Genomic DNA, 19716 nt, shown 5'->3' with positions numbered 1-19716 from the left:
TGAAGGGGTCCCGGGTTCGATCCCCGGTGGAGGCACATAGTGATTGGGATCCCACTTTAAACTGTAGGTCCGGTCCCGATTAGCCTTACTGTGCATAAAGTGGACTTAAAACAACAAATCAACCAACCAAGCATGCTTGAATCCCGCTAGAACGGCATTGCTTTTCTTCGTGTGACAGAACATTACATTACAAAGTGAAAAACATAGGAAATGGCTAAAAACCATTCTGGTTTTCCTCATTTCCTCTACTTTTTCTAAAGGAAAACTTCAAAATATATACTTTTCCATGACTAAGGTAATATTTATAACAAGCACATTCAGGACCTTCAAACTAGCAGGTAGCAGCACAAGATTTCTTCCATTAAATAATTTACATGCTTCATATAGGTCATATTATTTGCCTGTAATACATTCATGATGGTTGCGGTAAATGCGGTTTAAAATTACTTACATGAAATTTTGAAAATTTCGCACTTCTATGTTGCACAATATAATGGTTAAATCCTATTAATTTCATTAACTTCATTCACAAAAGGGTACGGCGTTTGAAGCGGAGATGGTACCGCGTCACTGCATTGTTTGTTTCCGGGCAGCGGTAGTTGCAATTTCTCCCGTTCAGTGGCGCTGGCGTGCGGTAGTAATTGTAATCATTGTTCTTTTTCCGTATCTTTTCTTTCATCCGAAGTACCATAAAAATCCGAATGTTCCTTCATTTTGTGATGAGCCTATTTCAACTGCAATGCAAATTAGTGTCGCCATCTTGAATGGAATACTGTTGCCGTATTCAGAAACTTCAGAATTTAAGCTTTACAGCCATATATAACTTGATAGGGTTCTGTGAACATAAAAAATCAATGCTAGTGTCACAAAATCATAGAGTGACCATGTATGGTTTCATGTTGGCTGTCTGAATTATTCTGTGCATAAGACGCACCACAGTTTTTGGAGACAAAAGTTTTGGAAAAAAGTGTGCATTATACATGAGTAAATATGGTATTTATTGTGGGGAGGGGGTGGTGCGAGGCGGTAGTACATAAGGTTGAAATAGAGAAAGCATCTGCTTCTACCCTAGAATTTTTTGGAAAGTTCACCATGAAAACCAGGAATTATTCTTGAATTTTATCTTGGTCTTAGAGTGGCCACCCTGTACTGATTTTCTCTTATTTCTCTCTCATCTTTCTAGTTTATTTCATTTCTTTTTATTTCTCTCTCTCTCTCTTTTCTCGTTTCTTTCTCTCAATAATTTTCTTATAGTCCATGGTTCCCTCTTTCTCTAATTCTCTCTCTCTCTCTCTCTCTCTCGCCCTTTTTTCATTTATTGGTTCATTCAAATGTCTTCTATTTTATTCTCTTTATTTCGTTGTCTGCCTGTCTGTTTCCCTTGTATTTATTTCTCTCTCTAAAATCTTGTACTTCCTTATTAATTGCTTTTCTCTATGAACCTACATATTTTTCTTTTTCTGTGACCCGTATGACCCGTAGATATGTGGTTCAACATACTTTTATCTCAGTTCAGAAGAACACAACTTTTTGATTACCCCTCCAGCTTAGAGAATTCTCTTCTGTAAGAGAGAACATCATATCTCTGGATTTATTGGTTAGAAATTGACATAATCAGTACAAGAAACTCAAAATGTTTTAATTTCCATAATAGATATCAGCATGGGAAAAGTTTCCCTTTTTTATTTTTCTGTTTGTTAGTTAATGCTGTGCTTGCCCTACTGCATTTCAGCCAAACCAAAAGCATATATGACCCTTTCCTTGAAGGTCCACAGCCCCTCTCGTTCCACCGAGGTCCAAGTAAGAATTTCAAGCATTCGTATATTCACTCTTCTTCCCCAAGGTTGCTTCTATTGCACTCAACATAAATGTTTTGAGTTTCTCTTATTATGTAAACTTCGAGGCAGTAAGAGTTTTGAAGATTTCTATTCAATAGTTCTTTCCCGGACACTCTGTACAGTCACGGACAGTTCTGGTGTTGTTAAAATCCAGAAGTGTCCATGACTGTTAAGTTTATGTCAGTACAAAATATCCAAATTAGTATGTACAAGTTAACTATCGATAATGTGAAACTGAATTCTCTACTACATGTAAAAAAAATGCACGCACATTGAATTTGGAAAATGAGCTACAGTTTGTCCCAGGATTCTGTGGAGCAAAGCAGGGCATGCTGCTGAAAACGGCTAGTAGCTGCAGCCATGTTTTCCCCTCCATTCAAAAAACAAATCCCAAAACCTACTTTTAAATTTTTTGCCCAAAAACCCAGACAAATATAATTTTTTCTAAATAATGGCACTAAAAATCTATTAAAAAATATATTTTTATAATCATAAGAAGAATAGCAAAAAACATAAAATCTGAAAATTATAAAAGATTAATAATACGAATTTTAAAAAAATGAAATTGAGTCTTAAAAATTCATGACTGTTTTGTGTTTAAATTTCTCAAAAGAGGTTTTGTATTCTAGGGTTAAATCAAAAGATTCCCTTAAACTAATTTGTTTCATGTATTATTGCTACTAGTCAGTTCAGTTTGACAATATTTTATTTTCAAAATTAGTATGTCTAACATTAATGACGGATCCTTGAGCATGAAGTAGTTAATTATGAGATGAACTATGCATTGGAAATGAAATTAAACCTGAAACTGAGAATCAAAACCATCCCACAGAGCGAGCACCCAACACTGTACTGGAAAAGGCATACAGCTTCAATGTAGTTTGAAATGTGAAAGAATAATTAAATCAGAGTTGTGAATCTAGCAGTCAAAAATTGAAAATACACTGAGATTGAACCAATTTCTCAACAATACTAATACTGATGATTGAACATTGTAAAAATTTGTGTTTTCAAAATATTTATAAGTGTTAATGTATAAATATTCCTTTGCAACTGTGTCATTTCAATTCACCAGAATATTGCTCTAAGATATTCATAGCTTCAAATATAAAATTCTCAGAGTATTAAAATAGTTGTCACTTAATCATGTTGACTCCATGGTGCATTTTGTAGATTCTTGTAAATTAACTAGTCCAGAAAAGAGTCAGTATAGATAGGGACACAAATTTATGTTAGATCAGCGGTATCTAACAGCAGTGAAAAAATGGATCTGTGACAAGTGTTTGAAGGCAATTTCTTAATAGTGCCTAAATCATATCAAATCCATCATTCAGTTCTCAGCAACAACTATTGGGAACCTTAATTGTTAGCCACCAACCCCAGGAACATCAGCAGATAGTTACAAAGTGTGAATGATGTTACAGACCTATTAGAATTTGAAGCACAATAATGGTAGGTAGTATGATTGAATTCTAATTTAGAGTTTTGTACCCAGTGCCCTGATATAGTTCAGTGCATGCCTGGTCATTTTTGTACGAACCTTTTTTCTGTTTTCAAAATTTTATGTTGACCTATGAATCATGGCCGTGTGGTCTAAGGCACCATGCTTTTGGCTCCGGCTACGGGATGCATGCAGTTTCGTCTCTCCTGGGAGAAGCATAACAACTCTTCTCCTGAGATTTCGGCCTGTGTATGGGACCGGTGGCCATCCACCATCATGAGGAAATTGGGGTGCTACGAATGAGTAGCGTAACCCGGTCATGGAAACCTAGGACGACGACTGGGGGTTTGTCGTGCTGACCACAGGTGACCCCGTAACTAGTTGGATGATCTTCCCACCTCTGATGGGAGTGAGGCCAGCAGACAGTACTGCCTCTCACTGCCTTTTGCACCACTGGTTATTTATACACTCCACACAAAAAGTTAGGAATATTGTTATATTAGGCAATAGGTTTTGATTGATTGGGTTTTAAGTCTACTTGATGCACAGTAAAGCTAATTGGTACTGAAACTGCAGGTTAAATTGGGATCCGAACCACTATGTGCCTCCGCCAAGAATCTATCCTGGGACTCTTTGATTGCAAGGGGGCTAAAATTGGGTGATAGGTGATAGGCAGGGTGGCATATGTGGGCGAAAACACGAGAACGTCCAGCAGACAGATACCATGTGTTGTTGAATTCCAAGATCTTGCCTATCGCCTATTGCCTAATATAACAATATTTCAAACTTTTTTTGAGGAGTGTATTATGAACCATGACTGATGTTACAAACTGCATACCAACTTAAAATAGCCAGTGAATATAAATAGATTCTCTGAACTTGTTTCATAATACTAATTAAAAATTATTATTTTTTTTCAGATGTTGGCACTATCGTGTTTGGATATGTTGATAGAATTGGACCCTTACAATACGTGGGTGTCGTTCATATCTTCAAGGGGTTACCTGAAACATTTAATTGAGAGCATACTGGAGGATAATCAGAAACTCATGGTCATGTTGGCTGATGTACCAGAACCTCTTCGGCCTTTGTATGTTTATGAGTCAAAAATGGTGAGTTTATATTTTGTACCAGGGATATGACAGAGTGGTGTGCACTGTATCAGTTATTGACTGATATAGTCAATGTTTAGTAAAATTGCCAATAATATTATTAATCTTCTCTCGAGTGGAGAAGGTCCTAATGTACAACTGCACAATTTGTATTCCTGTCCAGATATTATTAGAATAATTAAATCAAAAGACTTAGGTGGGCAGGCCACTTGGCACGAATTGGAGAGGAAAGAAGAGTTTGCTCTGTTCTTGTTGGGAAACCTGATGGTATGATACCTTTAGGAAGGCCAAGACAAAGATGGAGGGATATCGTTGAGATGGGCCTAAAGGAAATGGGTAAGGATGGAAAAGAGTGGATAGATCTAGGGACAGATGGAAGCTTGTGTTGCTGCAGCAATAAACTCTTTGGGTTTAAGAAGACTACGGAGTTAGTTATATTATTAATCTGGTTTATCTTTGAATAACTTGTAATTTAGCATAAAATCCAGATTTGTGAGTTTACATGTGGAGCTTCTCAATCCCCATTGTTTGACACGTTTGTATACCAGAAACAACAACAAATACATTTTTTACAATTAGTGGTGTTATATACTCGACAAGTATTGTAAGCTTATTGCTGCCATATCAGAAATTACAACGTCTTCGCCTTGTAATCAAGGGGTCCCGGGTTCGGTACCCGGCGGAGGCACAAGTGGTTCGGATCCAACTTTAAACTGTAGGTCCAGTCCCGATTAGCCTTACTGTGCATAAAGTGGACTTAAAACACCAAATCAAATCAGAAATTACAAGAGCTACAAACAAGATAATGCATTTTAATGGAACTTCTCTGGAAAATTATTTATCGCAGCTATGGCACTGCAAATACCAATACTGATATATCAGTATTGGTCAATACCTGTGGTATTAGTATCAGAAAATATCAGTTGGAAATTACTCAGACACTTCCTAATACTTTCTGAAGTTTGTGTCTCTTGCAAAGTCCACAAGAAATGCCACTTGAACAGATGTAAAATGCAGAGCTTTCTTTATTTTAACACAAACCTTTTTATTGTAGATCAAGCACGCACAGATGTACTACATAGAAATTTTCAGTGTAAAATGCAGGCTCGACTAGGACTCAAACCCAGGTTCATGGTGGTTGCGGTAAACGCGGTTTAAAATTACTTACGTGAAATTTAAAAGATTTCGTAATTCCGCGTTGCACAATTTAATGGTACAATCCTATTAATTTCGAAGATCCACTGTCTTCATTCACAAAAGGGTACGGCGTTTGAAGCGGAGATGGTACCGCGTCAGTACATGTGGCCGAGAAGTCAATTCTCACCCAACCAGAGTTTGCTCACATAAGATACAAAAGATATGCCGATGACACCATAGTCATTTACAAACAGGAAGAGGACCTAACCCTTCTCCTAACTGCCCTCAATAACATACATCCCAACATAAACTTCACCGTTGAAAGGGAACAAAATGGCCACCTCAACTTTCTCGACCTCAGAATCCGACGACTCCAAGACAAGTTCGTCACATCCGTATACAGGAAACCAGGTTCGGGCACCCAGTATATCCATGCAAAATCCAACCACCCACCAAAACAGAAAGCTGGAGTATGGATGAACTTTTACAGAAGAGCCTTCACACACAGCTGCACAGAAGATGACCTGCAAGATGAAATAGCGTGCGTAACGGAAATAGGCCTAAACAACGGTTACACCGAGCACCAACTATCCATGTGGTGCGCAAAAACAGAAACCCAGTTCAGACATCCAAGAAACAGAGATAACCCGAACCAAAATCCTAAACCCAAATGGATCGCCTTTCCATACCACCCCACCACATCTGGAAAATTTGCCAAGGCCCTCAAACCCTTCAACATCCGAGTAGCACACAAACCCATATCCCAAATCGGAAGGGCACTACCCAACTTCAAGAGATACTACCTACCCAAACTTTCATCCCCCGGTGCCTACAAGACCACATGCCAATGCCACAACACCTACATTGGCAGAACCATCCGCACCGTCCAAGAACGGATTAACGAACATGTAAAAGATTCCAAAAACGACACACCTAAATCAGGCCTCTCCCAACACCTCCACTCCACTAACCACACCATCTCCTCCATATCCATACTTCACCCAACCGGCTCTGTCATAGAAAACACCATCAAAGAAACCCATGCTATCATCCAGCAGAAACCAGCACTAAACCTAGACAATGGACAAGCACACCCAACTTGGCACCCTGTCCTCAGAAAGATCCCCGACCTGAAAAAGAAAAGATGCTATGCGCATACTCGACCCCCCTCCAGCCACGCGGGGAACAGGAACGGCACATTACCGAGCAACACGGCCCAGCCCCCCAACCCCCAACTTGCAACGCCACCGGACAACAGGAAGCAGACGACGCAAACCAAGATGCGTGCGCCAGTGCTGCCGAACGGGAAAAATCGCAACCACCGCCGCCCGGGAACAAACAATGTACTGACGCGGTACCATCTCCGCTTCAAACGCCGTACCCTTTTGTGAATGAAGACAGTGGATCTTCGAAATTAATAGGATTGAACCATTAAATTGTGCAACGCGGAATTACGAAATCTTTTAAATTTCACGTAAGTAAGTCAAACCCAGGTGTCTGGCATACCGTGCCATTGCTCTCGGTAACTCAGTGGTAGAAATGGCACAGTATGCCAGAGACCCGGGTTCGAGTCCTAGTTGAGCCTGCATTTTTCGCTGAAAATTTCTACATAAACCTTTATATGTTTAAAAGAAAAGGAAGGAAAATGATTGTCTTGGGTCACATTCAAATTTTTAAAACCAAAACTGATAGATCGCACATTTTCATTCAGCAGCTCTAGTGGCTAGGGAGAGAGAGAGAGCACAAAATCTTGAATGTAATGTTGAAGTCAAATTAAAAACAAAGTGGCACTTGATTCAAGTACTTCAACAACTGTTGTTTATGAATAATTGAAGCTTGCATTTTAATGTCTAAGGTGACAATTGATCATTTACATGGCTGAGGCCAATACCACTTTAAACCGATACTCGGATCTCGTCAGTGAGCATAGTGGCAACGTAGTTACCTTGTATTCCAGGGGCCCCAGGTTTGATACCCGGTGGAGGCACATAGGGGTTCGGATCCAACTTTAAACAGTAGGTCCTGCCCCGATTAGTCTCTCTCTGAATAAAGTGAAGTTAAAACTCAAAACTCAAACCTATACTTTTCCCAGCTGTCGCTAGTATTGATGCTTGAGAATTGTTACCATTAAATGTTCAAATCATGTAAGTGTTCTGCACAGGCAACAGATGTCTTTGACATGGGTATTGTAAACCTTGTTCGCCGATATGATAAGTGTCTCAACAGGAACGGTGGTTATGTAGAAAAATAGCTTAGAGTTGTCTCTTTCAGTTGTATATAATACAAACTCTTGCAATGTCCTGGTGTTTCTTTTATATCCAAATAGTACTCATAGTACATATTGAAATTTTTCCATGCAATCTACTCCTAATGTGCATGAAATTTCCTGCTTTCTAATGATAAGGTTAAGAGTATAAATTTCTAAACTGTTGCATTTAATGATTTATGATATTGTAAAGATACGTTTTAGGGATGGGCTGATATGAAATTTTAGCCAATGCCTATAAAGTGCCGATTTACATTTAACGATAGCCATAAACAATTTTCTATCAGTGCAATATAAAATTCCAAATGGTCCTCGAAGAACTTGAATGGATCATTGACCTCCTTAATAAATGTTTGTTTCCAGATGACTGCAGTGCAAAAGAAGTTGCATATTTAGACATTTTCTTTCTTAAAAAGTAAGGCATGGAGATTATCCATAAAAATTATAACAAAATGTCAGCATTTTGCACTAAATTATAAGATATTTATAGATATATTGGATGGGTAAAATAATCGGCAATTTTATCGATAAACCAATACACTGATATGCATATATCGGTCAATACCGATAGAGTACCGATTAATCTGTCCCATCCGTAGTTTGGATTCATTATAAGGTTAAAATTATAAATATTTCTCAACTGTTGCATTTAGTGATTTCTGATATTCCAAAGATAAATTTAGTTATCTTAATTGTTGCTTTAGGGTCATTCCATGCCAAATCAACAAAGTCCACAACCCGACCATCTCAGAATTTTCTGAAACTCTACTATTTGGTAGTCTTCATGAAGATATGAAATCCTGAGAAATTGTAGCTTCCTGCGTGGCGTAGTTATGGAGTTTTGTGGCTCGAAAATACAAAAAAATTGTCGATTTTTAGTCTGCGCCTGAGACTTTCATGGATAACTGCTCTTACCCTAATTGACGTACAGAGCTGGTTGTAGTCTTGTTTGAAAGGACATGAAATAAGCTTTCCAATGGTGTATCACATCACTATATTTAGAAAAAAATCTTTTCAAGGTCATCCACTTTGACTTTGGACCTTGAACTTTTGAAGATGCGTATCTGAGATTTCCTTGGAACTGAAATATATTGTTGACACAAGGTTAAACTATAACATAACTGAATTTGAAGTTGGGACGATTATGGGATAATTAAAGAAAAAACAATTTAATTAGTAAGTGTATTTTTTTTCAGCCGGTCATTTCTAGTGGTAGTTTGCAACACTGTTGTTATTTACATTTAAGAATAATATGATGATCTACAGTAGTGAAAAATGGACAACAATGTTTGTTTCCTGAGAAGTAACTTACATGCACCATAGTTCACAGGTTGTTTTTCAGTATTCATTCATTCAGTCCTTGCATGGCAAGCTGGCTTTCGTCCATTGTTAAAGCGTACGTTCTTCTTGTAGCAGTGGAAGGGTCCACTTTTGTTAGAACATTGCACATTGGGACCCAACAAATGTCCAGTTGGACCAAAGGGGACATAAAAATTATCCTGATGGTCCATAAAGTTGAAGAAAGTTACGTAATTTGTAAATCACCGGTGTCTTCAGACACTTTCTGAACACACACTAGCCACCAATTGTTATTATATTCACAAGTAAAATATCCAGTAATATCTGTAAATTCTGAGGCATTTGAACATATAATGAAACAATGTTCTATAAATTCATCAGATGCAGAATAAAGTTTCATCTTTTGTAGAAGGAAGAACTGCATGAACCTTTTTGATTCCTGGAATGGAAATCTTTCACACAACATAGAAAAATCATCCTCATGGTAGGCAACATTGATGACATTTTTGCGATTTTTGTAGTGTGCTGCTGCTCCATCAGAAAAGTAAAATATCTTGGCCCAGTTGTCAGCACCAAATTTATCCTTCAAAAATGTAATAAGTACTTTCTGGAGTAAGTGAACTATCATGCTATCTGATATGGTAACCAAATTTTCAGTTATGACTGTCAAAGAATTTGGATTTCCATAATAATAAAAAAAATAATAAAAATAATAGGAATGGGACGATATGAAATTTTGGCTGATACCAATAAAGTACCGATATAAAATTTACCGATACCGATAACCGATATTCTATCCATCCGATATAAAATTAGAAATGATCCTGGAAGAACCTGAAAGGTTCATTGACCTCCTTGACTGCAGTGCAAGAGAAATTGCATATTTAGTAAAAAGTAAAGTAAAGTGTTCCCCTGTGCTTAGCACCACGCCATGAAGGCGTATAGGGGGTGTGGGGGTAACGCCCCACACTTTCTTGATCCGGTCGTGAGTGGGGGTGATGTGATCAACACCATGCCCCTGACCACCTTTACCCCCCAGGTTTCCCCAGGTACCAATGTTATTCGACGCTGGGTGGGCGCCGGGGCTGCTTCCATCGTTAGAAAAGTTCCCAGATTTGAACCAGCCGGGGATCGAACCCGGGACCTTTAGCATGGTAGCCAGACACGTTACCGACTGAGCCACCGCGGCCATATTTAGACATTTACTTTTTAAAAAAGTAGGGCATGGAGATTATCCATAAAAATTACAACAAAAATGGCATAATTTTGCACCATACTATCAGATATTTATCGATATATCGGATCAGTAAAATAATCGGTAATTTTATCAATACACCGATATGCCTATATAGGCCGATACCGATAGAGTACTGGTCCCATCCCTAAAAAATAATAAATAGTGAATTGATGTATTGTTGTTGCTTGATCATTATTCCAGTGAAAACCTTGTGAGGCATCTTGCAACACAGGAGTAATTTTCTACAGAATCACAAAGTACAATGTAGTGCCTATCAAGAACTGTTTCTTTTAAATGCTTCAGAAATTAAGCTTGTTAACATGAAAAAAATTCCGATCAGGTGTGCATTTTTTCGACTACAGTTTGTATGAGTTCTGCAGGCTTCATTCATATTTCAAGTGTTGATCTGTCTGTGGATATCCACTGTTTGTTCCTACTTTGGTGTTATTTTCCAGGTGATACTTATTAATTTCAAAATATGGACTGTCAAGGTTTCCACGGATCTCAAAATCTTCAAGGCTTTCTAATCTGGATGATGCCATGATGCTGGTGATCAAGGTGTCTTATTTTAAAAAAACGTCCTCTCAAATTAAAACTGTCACACTAAAGAAACACTATCTATTCAACATTCTACCACACTTGTTTCAAACAAGACTCCTGCACACATTCTTCACTTTCTAGTTGCAGAAGTATTGCACATTAGCAAGTCAATGCAATAGTGCAGTGTTGCAAACTCCCACTAGAAATGATCGGCTGAAAAAATACACAGATACTAATTAAAGTGTTTCTCTTTAATTATCCCATAATCGTCCCAACTTCAAATTCAGTTATGTTATAGTTTAACCTTGTGTCAACAATATATTTCAGTTCCAAGGAAATCTCAGATACGCATCTTCAAAAGTTCAAGGTCCAAAGTCAAAGTGGATGACCTTGAAAAGATTTTATTCTAAATATAGTGATGTGATACACCATTGGAAAGCTTATTTCATGTCCTTTCAAACAAGACTACAACCATCTCTGTACGTCAATTAGGGTAAGAGCAATTATCCATGAAAGTCTCAGGCGCAGACTAAAAATCGACAATTTTTTTGTATTTTCAAGCCCCAAAACTCCATAACTACGCCACACAGGAAGCTACAATTTCTCAGGATTTCATATTTTCATGAAGACTACCAAATAGTAGAGTGTCAGAAAAATTCGAGATGCTCGGGTCAGAAATGACACTTTATTTTGTTGATTTGGCATGGAATGACCCTTTACTTTCATGTTTCTTTCCTTTCTTTTCTTCAGACACTGCTGTGCCGGATTGCCTCCACCCATGCTGGAGCAGAATTGCTTTTGGAGTACAAGGCTCTTGCATGTTTATCTGCAATGCAAGTTTTTGACCACCATCCTCAAATACAAAGAGGGTAAGTATGAAAATTCATGGCTTTGACATTAGATGTAATGGCAAAATTTTTTTTTACTAAGCCCCACGACAGGTTAAGTTTGCAGCAGGTTTTATGTATCAATCCACTCGAGAACAGCACTCAGCATCCCCGTGCCAGTCTTGCCCTAACCGCCGAGCTGTTCATATCACAGACATTGAGAAAATCCGCAGTACTGCAGCGGAACTATATTCTGCATGCACGTTTGGGTCTATGTATGCGAAAAGTTGCTGCAAAGTTAACCTGTCGCGGGGCTTAGTGCCACTTTATTATGTAAGGGTATGTGCCGAATCTTTGGTGGATTGTAGGTACATTTTTGTAGTGTGAGAACCAACTGTTTTTTACTTTTGTACCCAGTCTGTACGTGCCCGGTTCATCATGGCACAGCTAAAGGATGGACTGGTTCTCCCGCCTGCAGCCTTGATGTATAGAGCAGTGTTGTCACATGAAGGGAAATTCGCACAATTGTTTTGGCGAAAAGGGGAATTCGATGAAAAAAATCCCAAATGTCAGGGAAATTTGAAGACATCAGACTCAATATTAGTTTAGATTATGTTAAGTTCCAGTTTCATATGTCCACATTTTTTGTTCCTTCATTATTTCTACTCCTTTGAATGTAAGCCTATGTATCTATTTCAATTTCGATTTTATTACGTCACTTTTCCACATCTTCGGATAACAGCAGCAATAAGGATGAACGATTAATAGATGCCTGACCAGGATTCAAACCTTTGACATCTGGAATGTATGTAATTTGTTCAATATTTTTCACTCATACGAATATGGTCCAACCATAATTTTACTACTACTTATTATTATTATTTGATTTCTTTAGGTGAAGGAAAAATCAGTCCAAAAAGGGGAATTTTGCCCCTTGGAAAGGGAAATTTTACCCTCAGCTTGTGGCAACACTGGTAGAGAGTAGGTCGCTTTCCAGCCGCTAGTAGTCCATTACATGTCTCCTTACGAAACTCAGCGATTACCTCCTTCTAGAAGCGAGGAGCTTGTGCATTGATGGGAAGAGCGTGCAGTCAACGCCATAGCTTTAGCAGTAGTTACTTAGCCACGCATGTGACCATACTTGGACGATATGTGTGCATATGTGGGTGTGTTAACTGTGTGTTTCTTTCCAAAACCGCTCTCACGATGTAACTTATCGGGAAGAAAGGATTGAAAATGCCGAAAGCGTCTGCTTGCGATGAAAATTTGTGGTACTTGCAAGACACATTTGGTCGGAAACATGGAATGCGAGGCTGGGTATTGAATGGGGGTGCTTTTCAAATATCCGCAGGATGTTTTCCAGGGAGGGCCAAGCAAGGTAATTTTTTTCAAGGGGATGCAAAGGGGACATATTTTCCACATGATAGTGATGCCCCCTCAAAAAAAATACTGTTTCAGTCTGAAATTACCATGTCCCTTCAACACACTCATAATAACATGAATTATTGTGACTGAGATGAAATTATGTGTGAAATATATAATTTTTAGGTGAACATTCATTTTTCAGGGGGGGGGGGGGCATCCACACTCCTTCTGGATATCCACGTGTGTACCTAGTAGGGGCTTGGCAGAACAGGTCAAATTCCAAACTTTACAAAAATTATGATTTTTTTAATACAGTGGATCGTCAATTTTATGTTTTTCAGGGTTCCAAAGTGAAACATTTTTAAATGTGGGAAAATTTATAATTAAAAAAAATATATAGCATTTTGCTCTAGTGGGGCCAGTGGGAATACATAAAACCGAGGTTCTACTGTGTGTATTTTAGCATTGCTATTCTTGATTGTACTTACAACATGCCTTGATATTCTGTCGGATTGCTCCTAACACCATGTGCTGAGCAGAACTTGCCTGCCATACCTGTCAGAACACAAGAGGAAAACATAAAAATGAAACTTTAAATGTTCAGATGCTTTGCCAGCTTCCTGTTGGAAGTACCATTGATAAAATGGATTTAGAAATGCCTGTTTTAACTCCATTTATCCTTGACAAAGCTGGGGTGGCAAAATTTTATTTCTGCAGGTTCTGTGTTTCTGCTCTCTAACAAGCAAAACTAACATCTCATTAAATCAACTTCTTGTTTGTATGCTAGCTGTACCTTATGATAACTGATCAACAACAATTTTATTTAGTTGTAATAAGCTGAAGACATCATGTTGGATTAATTGGTAATGTTATTTATTTGTAGGATCTCAACTTCACAAACTGAATTTGTGCCAACAGTCAGTTCCCGGTACTTGCAGATTCTCTTTCCTGCTTTTAATCTTTGCGATACAATTATCACTTCCCTTGGATCATGCAACCAGTCTTGTGTTGTTCAGGTAAGTCAGCAATCAATGAAGATTTATACATATAGTGCAATTGAAAAATAAAAATGTGACTGTGTTGTTGAATCATATATACGAGGGGCATTCCATATTGATTTACACTTTTTTTTTTGTTTGCACTCGCAGAGAATAGTTACACATCGGTAGATAAGTCCACCTTCACAATGTGGTCTGCCTTCAGCTCTATACATTTGCTCCAGCAGTGTGGCAACTTCTCCCAGTCTCCTGGAACCACTTAGTTGGAGTGTGTAGCACCCACATCTGGACAGCTTCGGTGGAGGCTACCTTTATGCTTTCACTGCATGGATTAGGCTTTCGACTCCGGTTCATGGTAATGGAGCCAAATCTTATCGCCGGTCACAAGTTTCGACATGAAGCCTAGTTGAGACGTAGCAGGAGATCATGACTCACGTCCTCTGCTGCATTCAGGGCTTTGGGAACCCACTTGGCAGACACCTTCCCGAGTTTAAGGTGTTCGTGCATGATGCGATGCAGAGTGACACTTGCGGGTCCCCTGACTGCCTCCATTTCCGAGAACGTTGTGCACCTGTTCACCTGAATAAGCTGCAAGATGGTGACTGGCGTCGTCACTGTCACTTTCCTTCTAGAACTGGTTCCCTTCTCCGTTGTTGTACGGCCCTCTTTCCAGCCATCCACCCAGTTGTACAAGGTTCATGACAGTGCATGCTCTCCACACACTGCTACCAATCGCCTGTGAATCTCTGCTGTGGTTACACCCTCCTTCCACAGAAACCACGTCGTCCAGCGCTGTCCCAACTGATTGCTCTCCATGTTGTCCATGCATGTACTGACAGCTGTTGGCGAAATGTGCTGTGGTTCACAGGTATTACACCCCCTCTGTCCTGTGCTGACACCTGGCAACAGACCTATATACTACCTATTGATGACCGTTATGGCAAGCCAAATGGCGGACCGTTGTTGAAAGTGTAAATGAATATGGAATGCCCCTTGTGATTTATCATGTCTTTTTTGTTGTAACACCAAGTCTGAGCCAAAATAATGTGAAAATTAATAGAATGTAATGAATGAACATACTTGAATTTCAAGTGCTACGTAGGAATTATTGGCACTAGGAAATAAAGCTGCATTTTGCATGATTTTCCTCACTAATGTGAATACTCCTAGACTTCATTCTAAGCAAATACAATGTGACGTTCAAAATCATTAGCTTTTAAGTTCATCATACCTGTTTCCTTTTTGTGTACAAAGTCAGTCGGAAGTATTTTACCCAAATCTGCAACTTTGAGCCACAATTCAGTCCCCATGAACTCCCCCAAGCAGCAATACTTCACAGCAAGAGAAGTGTCTGTCAAGGTAGCTGAAAACAGATTTTGACTTTAAACCACAAAAGCAGAAATTCTGTGTTTCCAATGTTTCACAAACTTTTGGAAAAGATGCAGCATTCCAACAAATTCGCTACTTCATGTTTGCTTAATGTGGTTTCCAAGGAATGCCTTGGATCACCTTATGTGAATATTTGTGCGACTGATGTGAGTAACAAGTTGGTGAAATGTTGGAAATAGTGTCTGCATGATTATGCACATAAAATATTAGGGATGCTAATTTTTGTTTCTTTTTGCGCAGGTGTTGAATTTTATTGTAAGTCACTATGATGCATTTTCGTTAACTCTTCGTTCTGGGAATCCATTTTTGTCATTGGAATATCTGAATGAATTATCATTGTTGACAGGAATTATTGCTAATACAGTAACTGAAGGTAAGTGCTTTTCTTCATGTTCATAATAAAGCACCTAGGAATATTCTTTATGCATTATTTTAAAAATATGTAACTTTGTGTTTGTCCCACAATTTAAATTGAGTAATTTTCGTGAACACTAGTTTACACCCCCCCCCCCTTTTTCCACGCACACACACACACACACACATACGAGGTGGTATCAAAAAGTTTCGAGACTAGCTCGGTTTACAAGAAGGTTCTCTATTTCTCTACGTTTACCTTGAAAATAGTTAAGGGACAGCAATACAGTGCTCCCAGCATTCCTACCACTTCTGGAATATGACATGGAAGTCTTCTTTTCAAAACGTGTCAAGCACCTTCTACGATTAGAGCTGGATCTCCTCAATGTGGTCAAAACGGTAACATTTGAGTTGGATCTTCATCTTCGGGAAGAGGGTGAAGTCCACAGGAGCCAAACCTGGTTCCGTATGACACACTCACAATGGCAGCAATGTTGTGGATTGTTCTCTGACAATCCTCTTGCACAAGTTACTGAATGGTTTTGACATTTTCAGAGGTTGCATTCATTGAAGGTCTTCCTGATCTCTCGTCATCTTCCAGTGATGTTCTTCCGCTCTTGAAACACACGTGCTACTGAAAACACCTCGAAGGACTCATTGCAGCATCACCGTAAACTTGCCGAATCATGTGAAGTGTGTCTGTGGCAGGTGTGCCAAGTTTCACGCAGAATTTCACGTTCAGTCTTTGTTCAATCTTGCTGTCCATGATGAAATCGCAGATATGGTAACGCACGTGGTTCGAATAGCACCAGTTGCACAGCTCCCGATGTACACAGGACCATACCGTGTGACACACTGACCCACGAAGGCCGGTGCTTCCTGTTACTCTGCATGCAGCCTTGTGCTGCCATCTGTTGGCATGTTAAAGAACTAGTCTGAATTTTTTGATACCTTTATGCATGTAAAGGTAAATACGTATGTGCAAATATGTTTTTTTTAAAGGATTTCTTCATATTGGATGAAGACATTGATGTGCACATGAAGTATACACTGAAAACTCAATTGCATTTACTCAGATTTGTTTTAGAGCATTATACATTGTAACATTTTTAAACATAGGCCTCTGACAAACCCCTAATTCAGGTTCCACAGCACATGCTCTCAGTTAAAGGCTTCATTACTGAAGGTGCCTAGGTTACTGCATATGGTGTGATGTAATTATGATGCATTTTATCATGATTCAGAGTTGCAGCAAAATTCTACAGAATCTACCTCTGGCATGTAAATATTAAATACAGTTTAAACTATTCACTCATTGTTTGAATTTGTTTTTAAAATAATTATTGGTTAGTTTTATAGTGGTTCCTTTTTGTCAAAAAGGGTCATTCCATGTCAAGTGGCGTAGGGCAAAGGATGTGTCATTTTTGGCTGTACCACTAAGGCTCATACAGCCTGAATAGTGCATGATGCTATGTTGAAAATTCAAGCACCTTAGATTGAAACACCTATTTCCATTTTTTGCTATGTGCACTAATAACTGAGTTGCCTATGGGACCAGACTTTTGAATCACCCTGTATTTCTAATCACTGTGAATGTAAACATCAGCTTCATGTACATCAATTCAAACAATATTGTATTTAATTTTGGTTAGAGTTTTACTTTTGAATTTTAGGAATTTGTCTGAAAATATGTTGTGTATTACCTAACCTAATGTAAATTTAACATAACTCCGGATCCCATTGGCATCTCACTTTAAAATTTTGTACAGTTATTGAGTAATAGCTAGGGGCATGCATATTTTGTTTTTGCCGAAAACACGAAATTTGAAAAAAACACATTGTAGTGTTAATTTTTCATGTTTTTGAAAGGTGTGAGATGCATTTTGTGACCATGTTTTGTCACGAAATAATGCGAAATGAACTGCAGAAAGCGAAATTATCTCAAACACGAAATTTAGGGTTTATTCACCGACGCGACACCTTCTGAGGTCTGAATTATCCTGAGAGTTATGCAATTCTCGGAAAATTGATTATTTCTGCTGTAAATATTGGAGAAGCAAAAATGGACCCCTTTACACAGAAATAAACTTAATACTCGGATAACTACATAAATGGGCTATTAGAAGTGAAATGTTAATTCTGTGGAATAAGTGTAGTTTTTAAATCAAATTTAGGATTATATTCACAATTTTAAAACTAAAATGTGTTTTTATATACCACTTTTCATCCAATTTTTCACTGCTATAACACCTATATTTTATTTTATTTACCGCTTTTGAACCCGAAATTGACTCAGTTTTTATACCGAAATTTTGCTTTTTTATTTACCAAAAATATGTGCCTCTAGTAATAGCGTATGTATGATATATTTTTTTGGGGAGGAAAAAAATAAAATACTTGTTTTTGAGAAAATGGCTAACAAAAATTTCTTTATGCCACCTTCAATTGTTTTTTTTTTTTTTTACCCTGCCATACATGTCTCATGTGAAAGAGCACTTCAAGACCTTTCTAATGCTGTCTGAATCACTTCTATAGGTGCCATGATTGCTAAAATATTGCAATTTTAATTTAAGAAGACGTTGAAAAAAATGGTAAAAATTGCACAATTTGCACCACTGTAATTTTGTAAATACAAAAGATATGGAACTTTGCATATTTTCGTACCTCAGGTGGCCCTTCCAATATGCTAAATTTCAAATCAATCAAAATGTGTGAGTTTGAAAAGTACCTCTTCATTGGTTGATTTCATGTGGAATGGCCCCATTGCCCTTACCAAGAAAAAGTCCTGTCCCTATATGTTAATATCATTATGCAGAATATTTTATTTTATATGATAGTAATGTAGTTAATAATTTGCAATAAAGTAGCTGGTGGCACAGGGAAACGGGAAAATTTCAATTGACGTAAATGCAGGAAAAAGTACATTCAATTCATGGAAATGCACGTACAGAGTATGCATGATTGAAATGCGTTAACAATTGCATTAGCTATGGCACTTACATGTCACTTTACTTCTTGAATATGACATCGGAGAGATGTGTTACATCTCATCGTACACATTCTGACAGTCTGCTGTGGAAACTGTGGAATGCTCTGTGTATCATGTCTCGAGGAATGTGTGACTGTCATCTTTTTATAACATTCACAATTAAGTAATATAAAAATCTTTGATAAGAAGAAAGACATTTCATTATCACTGTTACTGTTCTAACTATGTATTATGGGATATAGTGTAATATATCAATTCGTAAGTAGATTTCTGTATTTTCTTTCATAAAACAAATAATATAATTTTACTAGTTGCTAATACAAAAATAACAGCAACAATTATGGCGACCTTCAGCCAGGATTCGTGAATATGTAGTATGGAAGTTATCTTCTGATTACTTTAAATAATGGATCGGAAGCAACATTCTTACAACTTAAGAACGGGAGTTTTCTTAAGATCCGATGTCGTCGATAGTTTCAGGGAAAATGAAACTATTGAAGAAAATGCTGACCCAATGAAGAATATTATTTGTTGCAGTAACATTGAAGCAGATTCCCGTCTTGTGAAGTGCAATAGCTGCAATAAATGGGAACATTTGGAGTGCAGAGGTTTGACTGTAATGCACTGGGTAATATTTAGCTCTTCTAATGAAAGCTATTTTTGTAAATCTTGTAAACCAGATTTTGATCCATTTTTGTTAAAATCTTATACAAGTACAGTGAATCCCAACTTGGACAAGATTATTGCTGCATTTCAAGTTACGGTTACCCAAAGTTTGCAGCAAAATAATGAAAATCTTCAAGAAAAGTTGCAACAGAACATTCGCTGTGAATTGCAACAAAATAATGAAATGTTGTAAAAGGATATGCAACAAAATAATGAAATGTTACAAAAGGAGTTGCAAAAGGATATGCAACAAAATAA

At 38.0% G+C, this 19716-nt stretch overlaps 1 protein-coding gene across 1 annotated transcript in view; it reads left to right on the top strand.

The window, feature by feature from the left end:
• LOC145981192 (nuclear pore complex protein Nup205-like) overlaps window positions 1-19716 on the top strand; it is a 241218-nt gene that overhangs the window by 187415 nt on the left and 34087 nt on the right. Inside the window, exons 25-28 of the mRNA XM_083114313.1 lie at window positions 4200-4391; window positions 11621-11739; window positions 13946-14078; window positions 15690-15822. Of these exons, the coding sequence (XP_082970439.1) occupies window positions 4200-4391; window positions 11621-11739; window positions 13946-14078; window positions 15690-15822 (577 nt within the window). The remainder of the gene's footprint in view (window positions 1-4199; window positions 4392-11620; window positions 11740-13945; window positions 14079-15689; window positions 15823-19716) is intronic.

Source organism: Lepisma saccharinum, chromosome 29 (assembly GCF_977018435.1).
Source record: "Lepisma saccharinum chromosome 29, izLepSacc3.1, whole genome shotgun sequence".
Lineage (NCBI taxonomy): Eukaryota > Metazoa > Arthropoda > Insecta > Zygentoma > Lepismatidae > Lepisma > Lepisma saccharinum.
This window is presented reverse-complemented; position numbering and strand designations above follow the sequence as displayed.